At 47.1% G+C, this 20,324-nt stretch overlaps 1 protein-coding gene across 2 annotated transcripts in view; it reads left to right on the top strand.

The window, feature by feature from the left end:
* plpp3 (phospholipid phosphatase 3) overlaps nucleotides 1–20,324 on the top strand; it is a 46,100-nt gene that overhangs the window by 12,767 nt on the left and 13,009 nt on the right. The window contains exons 2-5 of one of the 2 annotated variants that reach the window (XM_024418240.2): nucleotides 15,786–15,940; nucleotides 18,504–18,596; nucleotides 18,720–18,907; nucleotides 19,046–19,103. In XM_024418240.2, coding sequence (XP_024274008.1) covers nucleotides 15,786–15,940; nucleotides 18,504–18,596; nucleotides 18,720–18,907; nucleotides 19,046–19,103 — 494 coding nt within the window. Of the gene's footprint in view, nucleotides 1–15,785; nucleotides 15,941–16,392; nucleotides 16,551–18,503; nucleotides 18,597–18,719; nucleotides 18,908–19,045; nucleotides 19,104–20,324 lie in introns of both variants that reach the window. The other variant, XM_024418231.1, reaches the window with a different exon arrangement.

Raw genomic sequence — 20,324 nt, forward strand, 5'->3', positions numbered from 1 at the left:
GTGTTCATGTTCAGACTAGAGCTGGGGAACTATTCAAGGTTGGCATCTTTCTCAGAATATAAATTCCAGTCCCTCCCTCTCTCTCTCTCTCTCTCTCTCTCTCTCTCTCCTCTCCACTCTGACTTTTAATCCAGTTGGCTGCTCAGAAGGCAACAAACGGTGAAAGTAAATGCTAAGTAAATGTAGCTAAGCAAATGTCTCTATAGCGACCAATCTTATTCTGTAAGGACCGAGGCCAGAGATGAGAAGCAGGTTGACATTTAATTATGAACAGACAAAGAGCAAGACAGAAACAGCATCAGAACACAGATACACAATGACAAACAACAGTCAATGCAGCAGTGGGGAACAGAGCAGGGGACTGACAAACACAGGGGAGGTAATAAACAGGTGATGAGTGAGTCCAGGTGAGTCCAATATCGCTGAAGTGCGTGACGAGGGAAGGCAGGAGTGCGTAATGCAGGGCCCTCGAGTGCCAGGGGGGAAGAGCGGGAGCAGGCGGTACATATGCATTATTATTAACATTTCCTCATGTCACTAAATTAGCTGAATTTGAGATTTGAGGTAATGTGTGTTTGTGTGTGCAGTCTGACCTGACGTCAGTCTCTGAATAGCATTAGAGTCCAGGGGAATTAGCCTATACTAATGTTCACCTCCTATAGCGGCTGTTATCAATAACCCTTGTCTCTACCTCCCATTAAGACTTACAGCAATACATTACAGCAGTTTAACTTTAACCCATTCAATCACGTACATAACTTTAACCCTGTACTCTATCTCCTCAGTATGAGTATCCCTCCTCAGACACTTTATTCTGACTGACTGACCGGCTCTATACATATTTAACAGGATTTCTTACATTCCTCATCACCCAGCAGTACCGAACTCTCTTGACATCTGGCGTAATTGTGTGTGTGTGTGTGTGTGTGTGTATGCGCACGCGTTTGTGTGTGTGTGTGTGTATGCGCACGCGTTTGTGTGTGTGTGTGTGTGTGTGTGTGTGTGTGTATGCACACGCGTTTGTGTGTGTGTATGCGCGCGTGTTTGTGTGTGTGTGTGTATCCGCACGCGTGTGTGTGTATGCGCGTGTGTGTGTGTGTGTGTGTGTGTATGCGCATGCGTTTTGTGTGTGTGTGTGTGTGTGTATGCGCGCGCATTTGTGTGTGTGTGTGTGTGTATGCGCGAGCGTTTTGTGTGTGTGTGTGTGTATGCGCACGCGTTTTTGTGTGTGTGTGTGTGTGTGTGTGTGTGTGTAGGGGCACTCAGGAAAGGGTGGGAAACGGGAAAGGTAGTGTGAGTCGGATGTAGGTGTGTCTCACTTTGCTGTGAAACCTAATACTGTCCGCTTTCCAGCCTCCTCCCTCCTCCTCCCTCCTCCACACCTCTACCTCCCTCTAACCCCACTTTGCCAGCCCCCTCTCCCTCTCCCTAGCTCAATCAGTGGAGTGATGGTGGTAGTGGGACCCTGTAGAGGGAGGAATGTGAGTAGTTTACTTGCAGGCTGGTAGCCCTAGTGTTAGCCAGGCGCCTGTTGGATGGATGACTAATCTAACCATAGGTGGCTCACGTCACAACTGTAAACACACACTAACACACACATACCAAACAGATTTTGGGTTAATTGTTGTGAGTGGTGCTGTTTATTCTCCAGTAGACCAAACACAGTTGTGTTTACAGATCGGGTCGCTCCAGAAAGTACAGTATTACATCTTTTTACTCTAGTCCAGGTCTCTCCAACCCTAGCTGTCAGGGAACAAGGTCAGAGAGCCCTGTTTTAGCAGACACACAGTGACTTGGCTCACGCACTACAGACAGACAGCAGATCGAGTGGGAGTCGTCAGGCTGATATGGGAAGAGGAGCTGGGTTTAAACTCATGTAAACCGGTATGTTTACAGACCTCTTTCCTTCAAGAGAGAACATAAACCATTATTGGGTTGACTAGAGATGGTAAATAATCTCTGTAATCTATGTGATATGCTATGTACACCTCCACTCATTCCTCTTCTTGCTATTCCATGGCTGTATTCTGCTACAGAGGTTTTAGTCTGAGAGAGGACAGGAGGCCTGCAGTGTTATTATTGACACACACACACACACACACACACACACACACACACACACACACACACACACACACACACACACACACACACACAAACTCCATTATTTACAGTTCTGTGCATTGATACAGGGCCGCACTAACCTATAGAGCCCTCAAACTCAACTCTGGACGTTGAAGACAGTTCCACAGCGTTTTCTTTCTTCATTTCCCCCTCTAATCAGGGACTTATTTAGGTGTGTGCAATCAGGTCGAACAGACAACCAGCAGGCTCTGGACCTCGTAGGGTAAGAGTTGAATAACCCTGCTGTAGAGGGTCACGCATGTGAACATGATGTCTATAGTATACAGGACATTTCTGGTTTGGTATTGTGATATGGTGGTATTATGGTTGAGTTGCTATGGGGTTAGGGTTGGGCCAATGCGTTTGTTATGGTATGGATTCCTTCTCTATTCAGAGCCTGTGTTCTGTTGTGTAGAAGGTGAGTTAGCTCCTGAGGCTTTAGCTCCAGTATTACTGCCTTACATAACTAGACTTAGCTCCTTGCATGTTGTCTACGCCAACCTTCATATAGGGCACCCAGACTTCCAAGAGTGTGAGTGCGTGTTTATAATCTAAGTGGCATCATGCCCAGGCTGATGTGTTTCTCTTAAACAGCCACCTGGTCTCCGGCTGCTGGTTGTACCGGTTTACTTGACAGCATACACAAGAGGACGGCATATGGCAAACACACACGCACACGCACAGGCGCACACACACACACATACACACACGGTCACAGCTGGTGTTTGAGGCTACTGGTTGTACGGCTAGATGATAATGATACACTTGCGGGGTTTCTGAGGCCTCAGGGCTGTCATTAGATATGTTAGTGTAACAGACTGGACTGGCTGTGCGGGCAGCGTATTTGTGCTTGCCATATGCGGTGCCCTTTGTGCTTTCTGTAGCCAGTGTGTGTGATAGGAATAATGATGCCGATTCACTTGACCTGTCCTCTGCTCCTCTGATCTTACTCCTCTGTCTGTGTGTGTGGGTGTCTGATCTTACTCCTCTGTCTGTGTGTGTGGGTGTCTGATCTTACTCCTCTGTCTGTGTGAGTGGGTGTCTGATCTTACTCCTCTGTCTGTGTGTGTGGGTGTCTGATCTTACTCCTCTGTCTGTGTGAGTGGGTGTCTGATCTTACTCCTCTGTCTGTGTGTGTGGGTGTCTGATCTTACTCCTCTGTCTGTGTGTGTGGGTGTCTGATCTTACTCCTTTGTCTGTGTGTGTGGGTGTCTGATCTTACTCCTCTGTCTGTGTGTGTGGGTGTCTGATCTTACTCCTCTGTCTGTGTGTGTGGGTGTCTGATCTTACTCCTCTGTCTGTGTGTGTGGGTGTCTGATCTTACTCCTCTGTCTGTGTGTGTGGGTGTCTGATCTTACTCCTCTGTCTGTGTGTGTGGGTGTCTGATCTTACTCCTCTGTCTGTGTGTGTGGGTGTCTGATCTTACTCCCTCTGTCTGTGTGTGTGGGTGTCTGATCTTACTCCTCTGTCTGTGTGTGTGGGTGTCTGATCTTACTCCTCTGTCTGTGTGTGTGGGTGTCTGATCGTGCATGCGTCTTGAACTCTTGATTATAATTCCAGGGTGTTTAGCTGTATGTTCTAAGTGTGGGTTTCAAGTTGACGTTTCGAGTGTGTGTTCTGTGTAATTCTGTGTGTGGGCATCACACATAAACATCTGACAGCCCCTTCTGTCTCTCTCTCCAGTCTCTCCCTCTCTCTTCGCTTTGTCCCTACCATCCTTGACAGGGCCTCATCTCTCCATCTCTTCTCTTCACTGTCACACTGGCCCCTCTGGCCTCAATACGGACTCCCTCTCTCTCTCTCTGGGGGTGGGGAGATATTCACTGTTTTGGGGAACAATGGTTCTTTTGATGCGTCTGGGCTCTTTGTGCCGCTAACGAGCACTAATAGTCCTCGGGGTAGAGAGAGAGGGATGGAGGGGAGAGCTGGAGAAAGGGGAGATAGAGGGAGATAGAGAGTTAGTTCCTCACTGCTTGTGTATCTCTCAGATACTCCCGCCCTTCCGCCGTGTCATTGGCTGGTTATTTAGTTGACAGGAGATACATGTTACAGAGGCTTTCTGGGGCTGTATTTCAGACTTTGTGATTCTATTGTTTGGATGTAGTCTTATTCAGCAAGAGGCGGTTAAAAGGCTGTTATAAGGCTGTTAGTTCTTATCCTTCTCTCTGACACTCTCTCTGTCCTGTTTACATACAGAGGGCTGGAGAGGAGAGGGTCACTGCTAAACTGGAGAACAATACTGAGGCCGCTCACACTATAGCCGGGATTTAACATCCATTGTCTTGATAGAAATAGAAGCTCACACTTACTTCTTTGAGCACGCAAGCACACACACACACACACACACACACACACACACACACACACACACACACACACACACACACACACACACACACACACACACACACACACAACTTCAAGCACTAACTTCAAGCATCGGCTGTCAGAGCAGCTTACCGGTTGCTGCAGCTGTACACAGCCCATCTGTAAATAACCCATCTGACCAACTCCCTGCCTCATCCCCATATATATATATGTATATTTTCTTCTGCTCTTTAGCACACCAGTATTTCTACTTGCACATCCTCATCTGCACATTTATCACTCCAGTGTTAATTTGCTAAATTGTAATTACTTCGCCACTATGGCCTATTTATTGCCTTACCTTCTTACTACATTTGCACACACTGTATATAGATGTTCTATTGTGTTATTGACTGTATGTTTGTTTATTCCATGTGTAACTCTGTGTTGTTGTTTTTGTCGCAGTGCTTTATCTTGGCCAGGTCACAGTTATAAATGAGAACTTGTTCTCAACTGGCCTACCTGGTTAAATAAAGCTGAAATAGAAAATAAAAAAATACAATTGTACAACTAATCTTGTGGGGACACAACATTCAGTCCCATTCAAAATCCTATTTTCCCTGACCCCTAAACCGAACTCTAATCTTAACTCTAACCTTAACCTCAAAACCTAACCTTAATCCTAAACCTAACCCTAAACCTAACCTTAGCTCCTAAACCTAATTCTAACCCTAACACTAATTCTAACCTTAATCTTAAACCCCCTAGAAATTTGCATTTGACCTTGTGGGGATGAACAAAATGTCCCCACAAGTATAGTTAAACATGTAGACACACACACACACACACACACACACACACACACACACACACAGAGAGAGAGACAACCTTCGTTACAACACTGTATATATACATAATATGACATTTGTAATGTCTTTATTCTTTTGGAACTTCTGTGAGTGTAATGTTTACTGTTCATTTTTATTGTTTATTTAACTTTTGTATATTATCTACCTCACTTGCTTTGGCAATGTTAACATATGTTTCTTGAATTGAATGGAATTGACCGGGGTAGTAGGCCCTGATCTCTAGCCCAGACAGAGACGGTACACTCTTCCCTTAGTGACAGCTGGCGCTCTGGTGCTCTGAGCCTCTGATATCGGGGCCTGGCGGTAAGGATGGGGGGAGAAAGGAGGAGGGTTTGAGGAGAGGGGAACGAGTAGAGAAATAGAGGAATGGGGTGGGGGTGGGGGGAGGGTGGGGGGAGTCATCAGCTTTCAAAGGGCCTCCAGCCCTACTTTCCAGACCAGGTCTTTGTCCTACAGGGTAATGTAGAGGAACGCCCAGCAGGCCTGACAGACGGCTCTATTCTATACACTGTCCTTTATTCTCTATACTATAAAGCCCTGGGATCTGTGTGCTGCTGGGGTCCTATGGGGTCTCGGGTTTCCCTCCTAAAGCAGATATAACATGATGGAAGCAGTGTGCTGGACTCGCCAGTCCCCAGGGGGTCTGGCACAGGAGCGGGTGGACGATCATATCATTTGATCTCTGAGCACAGCAACTCTGCCTCAAAAGTGCCATGTTGGGTTCCCCCTCCTATGGAAAACATGCCGTTTTCCCCCCCCTTATGAAACGAAGACTAAAGGCATTTAATACTGCACCAAACAAAATCAATGACAGAAAATCAAGGACTGACCATCCATGATATCAATGCCTCCCATCCAAAACAGTTCGGAACAGTTCGTGCATATATTATGATGACATTTTGTGACGTTTTGGTTCGTTTTGGTCTTTGGCAAGGATATTTTTTTCGGCTGCACACACAAAACATTTCTCGAGGCAAGCCGAAGTCGGTCCCCAAAGTCTACGATTGGTCAACATTGATGATTTTTCAATTAAGTGTGTGTTGTCACTCAAGGAGAGACGAATCGTGTTCATGCACGTTTTTTCACTTGAGAAATACTGCACCAAACAAAATCAATGACAAAAAATCAAGGACTGACCATCCATGATATCAAATGTATAGTTTGAACCATGTTTGAGGCTATGCAGTGTTTGTTTACATTTACGTTGTTTACAAACATTGGAGTAAAACAAGCTTATATCTTGGGTTCTGATGGGGTAGGACAGTTGATCTAAGCTAATGAGGCATATTCTTCAAGAATCAATTTGTATGTGTCATTCATTTATAAGTCCAAAAATGGATGTACCAAAAATGTATGTAGGATTAAGGCTTAGATGTCAGGGGTAAGGGGAGCTGAAGCAAGGACCTCAGAGGCTGTCTTTTGCAGGTGCCTCTCTGTAAAGACCCCTGGCCCAGAGGCTGTCCTATCAGGTGCCTGTGTGTCTCAGAGCAATCTCTCAGAGCAAGCACCCCGCGCCCTCTGCCTAGCCCTAACCCTGCCTAGCTCTAACCCTGCCTAGCTCTAACCCTGCCTAGCCCTAAACCTGCCTAGCTCTAACCCTGCCTAGCCCTAACCCTGCCTAGCCCTAACCCTGCCTAGCTCTAACCCTGCCTAGCTGGCTGCCCTTTCACTGCAGGAGAGAGAAAAGAGGCCATTCACACTGTACAGTGCTCTGCTGATGCAGCGGCTTGTCTCTCTGTGTGTGTGTGTGTTTGTGTATGTGTGAGTGACATCAGCAGCTTGCACAGACAAAACTCTCTCAAACACACTCATACACAGATCAGCTATGGAGTAGAATTGAAAAGTAGAATTGAAAATGAGAGCAGAGAGAGTAGAGGAGAGGGAGAGGAGAGCAGAGATTGTAGCTTCTATGCTAAAGCTGTTCAAGTCATTGGTAGTACAGTATTTCAGGCTTGCACTGATCTCATGTGAGGGTTCTCTCCTAACCCATAACCCCTGACCCCTGATCCCTGACCTCTAACCTTGCAAAGTGGAATAGCACACTCCTAAAGAGTTCCTCAGGGTCCACACATACCGTACCTTAATGCCCATGTAGCACGCACACACACACACACACACACACACACACACACACACACACACACACACACACACACACACACACACACACACACACACACACACACACACACACACTGGCATTGACGGGTCAGATCAGAACAATGCCGCCGGGCTAGCGGAACTGGTGCCCAGCCACCCATTCTTCATACAGCCCCTCCTCCTGCCACACGCACGCACACACACACACGCATGCACTCGCACACACAGATACATGCACACACGTACACACAGCTTATCAGAGCAGACCAGCGACCAGGCCCCCAACTGCCCTGGGCTCAGAAAGGCCCTGATAACGCAGTTAATGTACCAGACACACTAGAGCTGTGGTACCTGTGTGAATCGAGTTGCTAGGCAGTTTTAACCCTTTGTTCTAATCCGGAACTGGAGCTTAGCTAACGATTGGATTAGCAGACCTTTATTATGTCATCAATAAGGAGCAGGGAGAATGTTCACTTCCTCAGAAAGTTGTCAGGTAGCCTCCTGAACTCTTTCAACCCCTCTATCTCTCTCCCTGTCATTTCCCTCCCTTTTTCTCCCCAGTCTGTCCAGCGTTCTCTCAAAGAGCCTCGAGTAGACACGCACGCTAGTGGTGCTGTGGTGCTGTTTGTTCACCCGCAATTGCTAACAACCCGTCCGCATCTGCCAGACTATTTGTGATAAAGTGACGATCTTAGGCCCGCATTCGACCCTAAACCGCTAATATAGAAAATGCGCTGTAGGCTACAGTCAGAGACGGCGCAATTATTTTTGGACAGGGGTTTCAGTTTTTGCTGTTGTTGCCTGATTTAGATACAGTATGTTTCTGCTCATAATTTCTCATTTCTAATAGTCAACTTGTCTATAATTAGATACATGCAGCTTCCCTTCTTTCATTATATGTAGCCCTAAAAGACCAAGTAAATCCATTAATCAGTAGAATGAACGCTTCAATCTAGTTGACATCGGTAAAGTTTTCTCTGTCAGCTGGATGAGCTTTTCATAGTGTTGTTTTTGATTTAACTTCACCCCTGATTCAGAGGAGTTGGGTTAAATGCGGAAGACACATTTCGGTTGAATGCGTTCAGTTGTGCAACTGGCTAAGTATCCCCCTTTTCACTTTCGCAGAGCAAAGAAGCTTAGGGCCCGTTGAAAGCACCGTTACAAAAAAAATTGGAAAAAAATATTCTCTACAAAATCAGTTTGACCGGTTGTAAGGAAGTAGAAATCTGGGAAAACGACCCATTATTTTTCTGATGAGATTTCAGTTGGCCTTCGATGCATATTTTATGTGGTTGAAATACTATCAGCGTTTACGATGCTGATAAAGATAGCGCCTCTACTGGCGGTATCTAACTGAGCATTCACATTCTTTCAAGATGTTCCTGAGTAAAAATGTTGCCTAGATTTGGTGTATCATTTTACTGCAAGAAGTCCTTCATTTTGCAGGAGTTAATATTAAGGCTATATGAGAGGACAGACCTACAGTCTGTCCAGATGTCAGTTTCCATTTAACCCATCTGAACAGCAGACATCTTGAACTTCCCTATTTGCAGTCCCCATCTTGTGACTGTTAAATGTGTATATCGCCTCACAATCGTCACTGCTATCATCGTCTTTTACCAGTTCATCAGATCTTTCCCAAACATTACTTTTCCCTCCCTCCCATCTCTTTATTTTCAACTCTCCATTTCGCAGCTTTTCTCTTATTGAATTAAACTCCGACATTGTCCTCTTTGCCCCTGTGGATCGATGTTAATGAACTTTTTCTGCCCGTTCCCAAAAGCATGTGGTGATTGGCGTGTAGGCTATTGGGTGTGCGTACAGTTAGGGCCTCAAGTTTAGCCTTACGCACTAATGCCAGATAGCCTAAAATAATGAAAGACAGACCTCAATGTAGCCTATAGATATAAATTGCACAAGAATGATACATTTATGGATTTTTTAAGGTATTGTTTTCTCTTTATTCAACCCACCTGCCCTTCATCCACACAGTATTTAATGACCCTAAACCTGCCCTTCATCCACACAGTATTTAATGACCCTAAACCTGCCCTTCATCCACACAGTATTTAATGACCCTAAACCTGCCCTTCATCCACACAGTATTTAATGACCCTAAACCTGCCCTTCATCCACACAGTATTTAATGACCCTAAACCTGCCCTTTAATGACCCTAAACCTGCCCTTCATCCACACAGTATTTAATGACCCTAAACCTGCCCTTCATCCACACAGTATTTAATGACCCTAAACCTGCCCTTCATCCACACAGTATTTAATGACCCTAAACCTGCCCTTCATCCACACAGTATTTAATGACCCTAAACCTGCCCTTCATCCACACAGTATTTAATGACCCTAAACCTGCCCTTCATCCACACAGTATTTAATGACCCTAAACCTGCCCTTCATCCACACAGTATTTAATGACCCTAAACCTGCCCTTCATCCACACAGTATTTAATGACCCTAAACCTGCCCTTCATCCACACAGTATTTAATGACCCTAAACCTGCCCTTCATCCACACAGTATTTAATGACCCTAAACCTGCCCTTCATCCACACAGTATTTAATGACCCTAAACCTGCCCTTCATCCACACAGTATTTAATGACCCTAAACCTGCCCTTCATCCACACAGTATTTAATGACCCTAAACCTGCCCTTCATCCACACAGTATTTAATGACCCTAAACCTGCCCTTCATCCACACAGTATTTAATGACCCTAAACCTGCCCTTCATCCACACAGTATTTAATGACCCTAAACCTGCCCTTCATCCACACAGTATTTAATGACCCTAAACCTGCCCTTCATCCACACAGTATTTAATGACCCTAAACCTGCCCTTCATCCACACTAACCTGCCCTTCATCCACACAGTATTTAATGACTAAACCTGCCCTTCATCCACACAGTATTTAATTAAACCTGCCCTTCATCCACCCAGTATTTAATGACCCTAAACCTGCCCTTCATCCACACAGTATTTAATGACCCTAAACCTGCCCTTCATCCACACAGTATTTAATGACCCTAAACCTGCCCTTCATCCCACAGTATTTAATGACCCTAAACCTGCCCTTCATCCACACAGTATTTAATGACCCTAAACCTGCCCTTCATCCCCAGTATTTAATGACCCTAAACCTGCCCTTCATCCACACAGTATTTAATGACCCTAAACCTGCCCTTTCATCTTCACACAGACCCTAAACCTGCCCTTCATCCACACAGTATTTAATGACCCTAAACCTGCCCTTCATCCACACAGTATTTAATGACCCTAAACCTGCCCGCCCCGCGGATATAACTGCTGGGACTGCGGGTTATGAGTCAACCCGCGCATCACTAATGACGTGCGCACACACACGCACGTACACGGAGTTGCATGCACACTAATGCTGAGCTGATCCATCTTCATGCAGAGGAGATACAGAAAAGGAGGAGGAGGAGGAGGATTGTAGCTTTAATAGACTAGCAGGGCGAACAGGGTCAAACCCTTTAGTCTCTTCCCCTCCCCCTCTATCCTTGACCCCTGGCCCCCTGTCTCCGCAGGCAGGGCTGGTATGACTGAGACAGCAAGACACAAGAGGAAATCCTCTGTTTAGAGCAGATCACAATGCTTCTTCCTCTCCTCTACACCTCCCGTCATTCACCCTCATTCACCCCATCCTCCCCTTTCCCTCCCTCCCTCCCTCCCTCCCTCCCTCCCTCCCTCCCTCCCTCCCTCCCTCCCTCCCTCCCTCCCTCCCTCCCTCCCTCCCTCCCTCCCCTAGTCATCAGGGTGTAGTTCAGGGTACAGGTCTAAAGCCCTGTATAGTGCCACTAGAGTTTCAGAGAGGAATCGGTCCTCTAATTGGCAGCGGCAAAATTAACCACAAAGCCAATCAAACAGGCGCCAGCTGTAATCTCTCTCATACACGCTCACACAACACACATGCATGTACACACACACGCACGCACACGCACACGCACACGCACACGCACACACACACACACACACACACACAGGTCCTGTGGTCGGTAATTGCTCATATTGTTGTCAGTAGATTAAAAGTTGGATATTGGAAATATGATTGTGTGTAAACAGCTTTCTTCCCGTCACCCTCTCCCGTTCTCTTACTGTGCTCTCTCTCTCGTTCTCTCTCTCTCTCTCACGCGTGTTCTGCGGTTTCTCTCTGTCTAGAGGAGAGAAGTGCATACCAGAATCCGATAAGACTAATAGAAACTTTCCACTGAGCACAACCACGACTCTGCTCGTAAAACCACCCACGTCCCTCCATTCTCTCCTCTGTCTCTCTCTCCCTCCTTCTCCCATATCTCTGGATGTGACCCCATGAAAGATCTTTATTTAATTCACTCAAGTCCAGCTGGGCTCTCGCCAGCAGCCCTGCCCACCTCTTTCTTTCTTTTCGCCTCTCCCTCGCTCTCACCCTCTCTCTCACTCACTTTGGGGGGGGTGGTATGAAGAGAATGCCTACATACCAGGCTGCTCTCATAGAGATGGCATGGTGGGCAGGATAATACAGGACTGGCATCTCAGCCAGATCGCTCAAGTTTGACTTCGAAACTGGACGTCTGTCCATGTCCAGAGAACGTCGGGAAATGCCTTCAGACCCGGCCACTATTTATTTATTTTATTTATAGGGAACAATGCACATTAACATCAATAATGCAACACCCATGTAAATGTGCCAAAAGATCATTTGCACCCATTGTCCCTGGGCAGGTAAGGGCTTTTACACAGCCACTATACAAATACTCACTAAAACAATACAAAATACAAATACATTACATCCAATAATATATCATTCTAACATCAACAACAACAACAACAACACTATCATCAGCTGTTGTCTTACATATGAGGAACCACAGATACAGTAACTCATGTGTGAAGAGGGCACTACAAAACCTAGTCCCCCTCAGGAGACTGAGAAGATTTGGCAATGGTCCTCAGATCCTCAAACAGTTCTACAGTTGCACCATCGAGAGCATCCTGATTGGTTGCATCACTGCCTGGTATTGCAACTGCTCGGCCTCCGACCGCAAGGCACTACAGAGGGTAGGGCGTACAGCCCAGTACATCAGTGGGGCCAAGCCTCCTGCCATCCAGGACCTTTATACTAGGCGGTGTTAGAGGAAGGCCCTAAAAATGGTCAAACACTCCAGCCCCCCTTATGCTGCTGCTACTCTCTGTTGTTATCTATGCGCAAATCACTTTAATAACTCTACCCACATGTATATATATTACCTCAATTACCTCGACTAACAGGTGCCCCCTGTATATAGCCTCGTTACTGTTATTATACTGCTGCTCTTTAATTATTTGTAACTTTTATTTCTTATTTCTTTTAGGTATTTGTCTTAAAACTGCTTTGTTGGTTAATGGCTTGTAAGTCAGCATTTCACTGTAAGGTTGTATTCGGCGCATGTGACAAATAACATTTGATTTAATTTGTAAAGGTTTGGATAGATTTGAGCCCATTTAAATGTAAAAATACAATAATCAGTGCAGCTTCTCAAGTCCACGGGCATTGCATTCCAGTATATTGTAGCGCTAACAGAGAAGGCCAATTGACCGATTTGACTGTGTCGTGGATGAGGGTGGTGGATGGCCGTAATCCCATGACTTCATAGCCGAAGGTCGCGTGTTCAATCGCAGTGGTAGACACTCGTTTTCTATTTCAACCCTATCCCAAATCTTAACCCTTAAGTTAACCAGTCGGAGTGAATGCCTAAACGTCATGTTTTATCCTATCCAAAAGCTTTAACTCTTAACTTGACCATTCAGAACAATGCAGAGCAGGAGGAGCACCCCACGGTGTCAAAAACAAGTTGAAGTTTGACATTTGGAGAAATGTGGATAAACGTCAGAATCTGAAGTTAAATTGATAAAATGGTGATATCTTGTTGGGCATCTACTGGGCAGAAAGAGGGGGAAGGGAGAGAGAAAGGGAGTGGATACAGCATGGACAGAGAGACTTTTATAAACAGGCATTCAAGGCTGAGAGGAGAGTGTCCGACATCAGCCTCTCTCACTCCCTCCTCTTTATCCCACTGCTGCCCCCTCTCTCTCTCTCTCTCCTCTTTATCCCACTGCTGCCCTCTCTCTCTCTCTCGCTCTCTCTCTCCCTCTCTCCTCTTTATCCCACTGCTGCCCTCTCTCTCTCGCTCTCTCTCTCCCTCTCTCCTCTTTATCCCACTGCTGCCCCTCTCTCTCTCTCTCCTCTTTATCCCACTGCTGCTCTCTCTCTCGCTCTCTCTCTCCCTCTCTCCTCTTTATCCCACTGCTGCCCTCTCTCTCTCGCTCTCTCTCTCCCTCTCTCCTCTTTATCCCACTGCTGCCCCCTCTCTCTCTCTCTCTCTCCTCTTTATCCCACTGCTGCCCTCTCTCTCTCTCTCTCTCGCTCTCTCTCTCCCTCTCTCCTCTTTATCCCACTGCTGCCCCCTCTCTCTCTCTCTCGCTCTCTCTCTCTCTCTCTCTCCTCTTTATCCCACTGCTGCCCCTCTCTCTCTCTCTCTCTCTCTCTCTCTCTCTCTCTCTCTCGCTCTCTCTCTCCCTCTCTCCTCTTTATCCCACTGCTGCCCCCTCTCTCTCTCTCTCTCTCTCTCTCTCTCCTCTTTATCCCACTGCTGCCCTCTCTCTCTCGCTCTCTCTCTCCCTCTCTCCTCTTTATCCCACTGCTGCCCCCTCTCTCTCTCTCTCTCTCCTCTTTATCCCACTGCTGCCCTCTCTCTCTCTCTCGCTCTCTCTCTCCCTCTCTCCTCTTTATCTCACTGCTGCCCCCTCTCTCTCTCTCTCACTCTCTCTCTCTCTCTCCTCTTTATCCCACTGCTGCCCCTCTCTCTCTCTCTCTCTCTCTCTCTGTCTCCTCATCCGTTTTTTTGTGTCACCCTCTTGAGCTTCCCAGCTCTTTGAGTGGTTTAGGTAGGTTAGTGGAGGTCAGCACAGTGTGTGTGTGTGTGTGTGTGTGTGTGTGTGTGTGTATGTGTGTGTTTCCCACGTTTGTTAAGCCCATGACCTCCTTTCACTCCTCCTCATTAGCATTTGAATCCCCCCTCCCGCCGAGGACCCGGCGAGTATGAAGGGAGAGAGAAAGAGAGAGAAAGAGGGAGAGAGTCCTCAGAATGGGCTTGGCTGTTTACCATATGGATCTCTGGAAGTGTCACAGGGTATGTGTATTGAAAGTAGGCTCAACAGAGCATTGAGATAGCTATCTACATGGGTGACAGAAACCTTGCCTGGCTACCCAGACTTCTTGCTTCGACCAAACACTATGCCACGCCCATGGATGTTAGTTGCTTCTCCGCAATGAGTCTGGATCTGAGTGTAGGTTGGCATCTATTGTCATGAATCTTGCCCTGGAGGCAGCTCTGTAGAGTGGTCACTAAGCCTAACCCTAACCATAAACCGAACCACTAAACCTAACCCTAACCATAAACCGAACCACTAAACCTAACCCTAACCATAAACCGAACCACTAAACCTAACCCTAACTACGCTGCTAACCACAATGCCTAACCCTAACCCAAAAAGCACATTTTTGTTTCAATTCATTTTTACTACTTAGACAATTTTTTCTTTGCGGCTGGCCCATCTAGCAGAAATCGCTCGGTTCTGCCTTCAGGGCAAGATTCATGACAACAACCATCAACCTGCTATCTGAGTACCTCCCCGACCCTTCACCAATTGCGAACACATTTGGGGCCGTCTGATTGGTCCAGAATCTGATGGGTTGGGCCAGAGCCAGAACACACGTGGGTAAAGCAGTGGTTTGAAAATGAATCATTGGCTTTGATATGCAATCGCCGATGACTTTGTTTTGTACAACGCCACTCGTCACCACAAACAACTTCAATGATGGCGGTCTCAGACTAAAGTATGTAGTGAATGACAGAGCACCGGAAGAATTTTAGTGTGAGTCGTCAGGCTGAGAGATCCCCACGCTTAGTCTCTCTCTCCCCAGTCTCCCTCCTCAGTCTCTCTCTCCTCAGTCTCTCTCTCCTCAGTCTCTCTCTCCCCAGTCTCTCTCTCCTCAGTCTCTCTCTCCTCCGTCTCTCTCTCCCCAGTCTCTCTCTCCTCAGTCTCTCTCTCCCCAGTCTCTCTCTCCTCAGAGGGAGGGAGAAGGAAGGAAAATCGACACACATAACTGACAGAGTAGACTGACGCAGTACAGAAAAAATCAACAGTAGGATGTTGACAACGTAAACAAAGGGTTTAATGAATGTCCTGCTAACCACTAATCAGCACACACTGTGTACCAGAGTAGGCTTCTCCCCACAGGTCACAGGTAAGTTGACTGTGTGTGTTGCGTGCTCTGGTGTGTAGTCTGAGAGTTGTCCCAGGTGTGTGGTGACCTGTGTGTGTGTGTGCAGTCATGCTCCCAAGCCTGGTTCTCCACCGGTCCTCAGTGCGTCCATACCAGCGTGGATTCTACTGCAGCGACGTCAGTCTGCGTTACTCCTACAAGAACTCCATCATCCCCTCATCCGTCCTCACTGCTGTGGGGCTCATTGTGCCCATTGTGGCCGTAAGTCTGCCCTACCACAGAGCACTCTGCCTGGGGAAGGCTGGAAGGAGAGAGGGGGTACGCCTGGAGGTCTAGAGGTCTGCATGGTCAACTGGGTCAGACAGAGTGACCATATTAGATTAAAGATTTAAATAGTGGGTTATGTTTGGAGTTAACTGGGTGGTGATTAAATCACTATCTCTGGCTGATTTGAGCTCCAACAACCGTCACTCTTCTAGACTCAGACGACCATGTTGGACCAACCTCTGTTTCTCTCTCCTCCTTTGCTATCCCATGTTCCCCTGGTGCAACCAGCCCCCTACCTTGACCTCCCGTTTGTGTCCATGTCACTAACCTTATGTCTCTCTCCCTCCCTCTCTACCCCTCTCCTCTCGATCTCCCTCTTTCTCTCTCTCTCTCCCGCCTGTCTCTCTCCCCCCCTCTATCTCTCCCACCTCTCTCTCTCTGTGCAGCTGGCCTGCCCTTCCTGATAATAGAGTCTAGCACCATACGGCCGTACCAGAGAGGTTTTTACTGTTCTGACGAGTCCATCCGGTACCCATATAAAAATGGAGACACTATCAGCGATGCTGTGCTCTGTGCTGCTGGCATTCTTATTGCCATCCTCTCTGTAAGTCTACCTCTCTTACTATCACTCCTCTCCCTCACTTCATACTCCATACTCATCCCTCCATGTCTCTGTCTGTCTGTCTGTCTGTCTGTCTGTCTGTCTGTCTGTCTGTCTGTCTGTCTGTCTGTCTGTCTGTCTGTCTGTCTGTCTGTCTGTCTGTCTGTCTGTCTGTCTCTCTCTCTGTCTCTCTGTCTCTCTGTCTGTCTGTCTCTCTGTCTCTCTGTCTGTATGTCTCTCTGTCTCTCTGTCTCTCTGTCTGTATGTCTCTCTGTCTCTCTGTCTCTCTGTCTGTATGTCTCTCTGTCTCTCTGTCTGTATGTCTCTCTGTCTCTCTGTCTGTATGTCTCTCTGTCTCTCTGTCTCTCTGTCTGTATGTCTCTCTGTCTCTCTGTCTCTCTGTCTGTATGTCTCTCTGTCTCTCTGTCTCTCTATGTATGTGTTGTTTCATGTGTTGTGTGCTCTGTGTGAAGTAATTTTCCATCGCCATACCAGCATTGGCTCCAGACTGTTTCCATTCTTCTGATGAGTGAGGGAGGGTGTGTGTGTGTGTGCTTGTGCATTTGAACCACACACATACACTCCTGGTTTGAGCTGTTGATGTGATACACTTAATTTCCATGCCTCTTGTTGCCTGCCCTCAAGGCTTGGTGCCCCCAGTGCCCTCGCTCACCACACACACACACACACACACACACACACACACACCCTGCACTGAGTCCTAGCCCCGTCTACTATATGAGACCCTAGACTGTGCTTTGTTGGCGTCTGCCCTCATGGTGGTACAATCTAGCTACCAGCTCAGCGCTTCGGCTTATTCAAACCAGGACTGTATGTGTGTGTGCGTGTGTGTGTGTGTGTGTTCTCACAGCTCATGGTGTGGGTAAGCTGGTGGAGTCCACACATCTGTATATCATTAGTGGTGTCTCCTGTGATTCTGACACCAATCCTACTCGGACACACGCATGCAGAAACTCTCTCACACACACACACACACACACACACACACACACACACACACACACACTTTCCTAGCATGGCCTCTTGGCTGTGTTTTCCCCAGGAAACTCCCTCCTCTCCCCTCCTCTCCCCCTTCTCTCCCTCCATCTCCTGCTGCCATCCCTGACAGATTCTGTCTGCACAGTGGGATGAGATAGGCAGTGTGGAGAGTGATGGAGAGTGGGAGGGAGGGAGAGAGAGAGAGAGAGAGAGAGAGAGAGAGAGAGAGAGAGAGATGGATTCATAGCAGTATATGGGGAGAATGTTGAGGTACAGTAGATCTCTAGCTGTCTCAGAGGAAAGGAGAGATATAGTGAGAGAGGAGAGGGTGGGTGGTTGTTGCACAGAGGGCTGTGTGTGGACATTCAGAGATCCAGGGGGTCTGCAAACGGGATGGCGTGCCCCCTGTGTCCCTTGGGGGGGGGGGGTACCCCACCGCAGCCCAGCCCTGCTAGAACAGTTCAGCTCTAGTGTTCTAGTGTTACAACATCACTGCAGGATCGTATGAGACAGTGTTAACCCACAGAGCTAAGGCCAGAACCATAGATATAAGCTGTGTTATCTCTATTTGTCTCTGTTAGAGGTGTCATCTGTCCATCTCATCCCCTCCTCCTCCCCTCCATCAGCTCCTCGGTCATTAAAGCCTCATCATTAGTTATCATACCAGTGGTGCCTGAGGGAACGTCAGGCCATGCTCATCTCTCCATCTGTCTATTATCTATTCATCATCCTCACTGTCTCTGTCTCTCCATCCTCCCTGTTTTATCCATGTTTTCACTTTCTCAACATGAGAATGATTAACGATAGATTGTCACTGTGTCCATGCATGTGTGTTTGACCTAACAGCATGAGAGTTGACAGTATCCCTCATCGGAGCATCATCAAGAGTTTGTTTGTAAGGTTCAATTCTTTCCACCTTTTCATTGCAAATCCTCTCCTTTCCTTTCCTCTATATAGATTGTTATAGGAGAGTGTTACAGGATTCACCATCGCAGAGAGGGATCTAAGTCTTTCATTGGGAACCCTTATGTCTCATCTCTCTACAAACAGGTGAGTACCAGTAGAGGTGTGGGAGGGTAGAGACGGACTATAAATGATACATAAAAAAAGACCTAAATGTTTTCATGCTAATAGTTGTACATCGTGGTACTAAGGGTTGTTTGCATCCTCCAGGTTGGAGTGTTTATATTTGGATGTGCCATCAGCCAGTCGTTCACAGACATTGCCAAGGTGTCCGTGGGCAGAATGAGACCTCATTTCCTGGATGTGTGTAATCCTGACTGGTCAGCCATCAACTGTTCCCTTGGATACATCACCTCCTACACCTGTAATGGCCCTGAGAGCAAAGTACAGGAAGCCAGGTCAGTACACACACACACACACACACACACACACACACACACACACACTGAGTCCTGGCCCCCTCTACTATGTGATACTCCATACTGTGCTCTGTTGGTGTCTGCCCTCATGGTGGTACACGTTTGTTTGTTTTTCAGGAAATCCTTCTTCTCAGGACATGCCTCCTTCTCTATGTTTACTATGCTCTACCTGACTGTGAGTAACACACACACACACACACACTGTGGTACACAGAAACAATGGAGTGCAGATGACAGAGAGCATTATGGGAACTAGGTTTAATGAGCTGAAGTCTCTCTTTTCCTCTTCATGGATGGATGGATGGATGGATGGATGGCTAGATGGATGGATGGATGGATGGATGGATGGATGGATGGATGGATGGCTAGATGGCTAGATGGATGGATGGCTAGATGGCTAAATGGCTAAATGGATGGATGGCTAGATGGATGGATGGATGGATGGATGGATGGATGGATGGATGGATGGATGGATGGATGGATGGATGGATGGCTAGATGGATGGATGGCTAGATGGATGGATGGCTAGATGGATGGATGGCTAGATGGCTAAATGGCTAAATGGATGGATGGCTAGATGGATGGATGGATGGATGGATGGATGGATGGATGGATGGATGGATGGATGGATGGCTAGATGGATGGATGGCTAGATGGATGGATGGCTAGATGGATGGATGGCTAGATGGATGGATGGCTAGATGGATGGATGGCTAGATGGCTAAATGGCTAAATGGATGGATGGCTAGATGGATGATGGATGGCTAGATAGATGGTTAGATGGATGGATGGCTAGATGGATAGATGGATGGATGGATGATAGATGGATGGATGGCTAGATGGATGGATAAATAGATGGATGGATAGATGGATGATAGATAGATGGATGGATGGCTAGATGAATGGCTAGATGGATGGATAGATGAATAGATGGATAGATGGATGGATGGCTAGATGGATAGATAGATGGATGGATGGCTAGATGGATGGATGGATGCTCTCCACCTCTTTTCCTCTTAACAGCTGAACTCACGTCCTCTCTCCTTCTCTCTCTCCTCTCTCTCCCTTCCTCTCTCCACCTGTTGTGGTTCATAGGTCAGTTTCTGTGCCCCGGGGGGCCTCCATCCTACCTACACTAATTAGTATTACATCCACTCTCCCCCTATCTCTTTGTCTCTCCCTCCCCTCTTTATCCCCTCCATCTCTCGTTCCCTCTTCTCCTCTATTACGACTGCAGATATTTCCACAACTATGCTCACTACTGACCTAGTGTGACTCAGTCAGTGTTTTGGGCTGGGCTGGGTTAGGTTTAGCTTGGCTGAGCTGAGCTGTACAGGCTGTTGGGTGTGCATGGTTGGTTGGCCCATGCCTCCTGGGGTATTGTGTGGTATTTTGT

This window comes from Oncorhynchus tshawytscha, linkage group LG01 (assembly GCF_018296145.1).
Source record: "Oncorhynchus tshawytscha isolate Ot180627B linkage group LG01, Otsh_v2.0, whole genome shotgun sequence".
Taxonomy (NCBI): domain Eukaryota; kingdom Metazoa; phylum Chordata; class Actinopteri; order Salmoniformes; family Salmonidae; genus Oncorhynchus; species Oncorhynchus tshawytscha.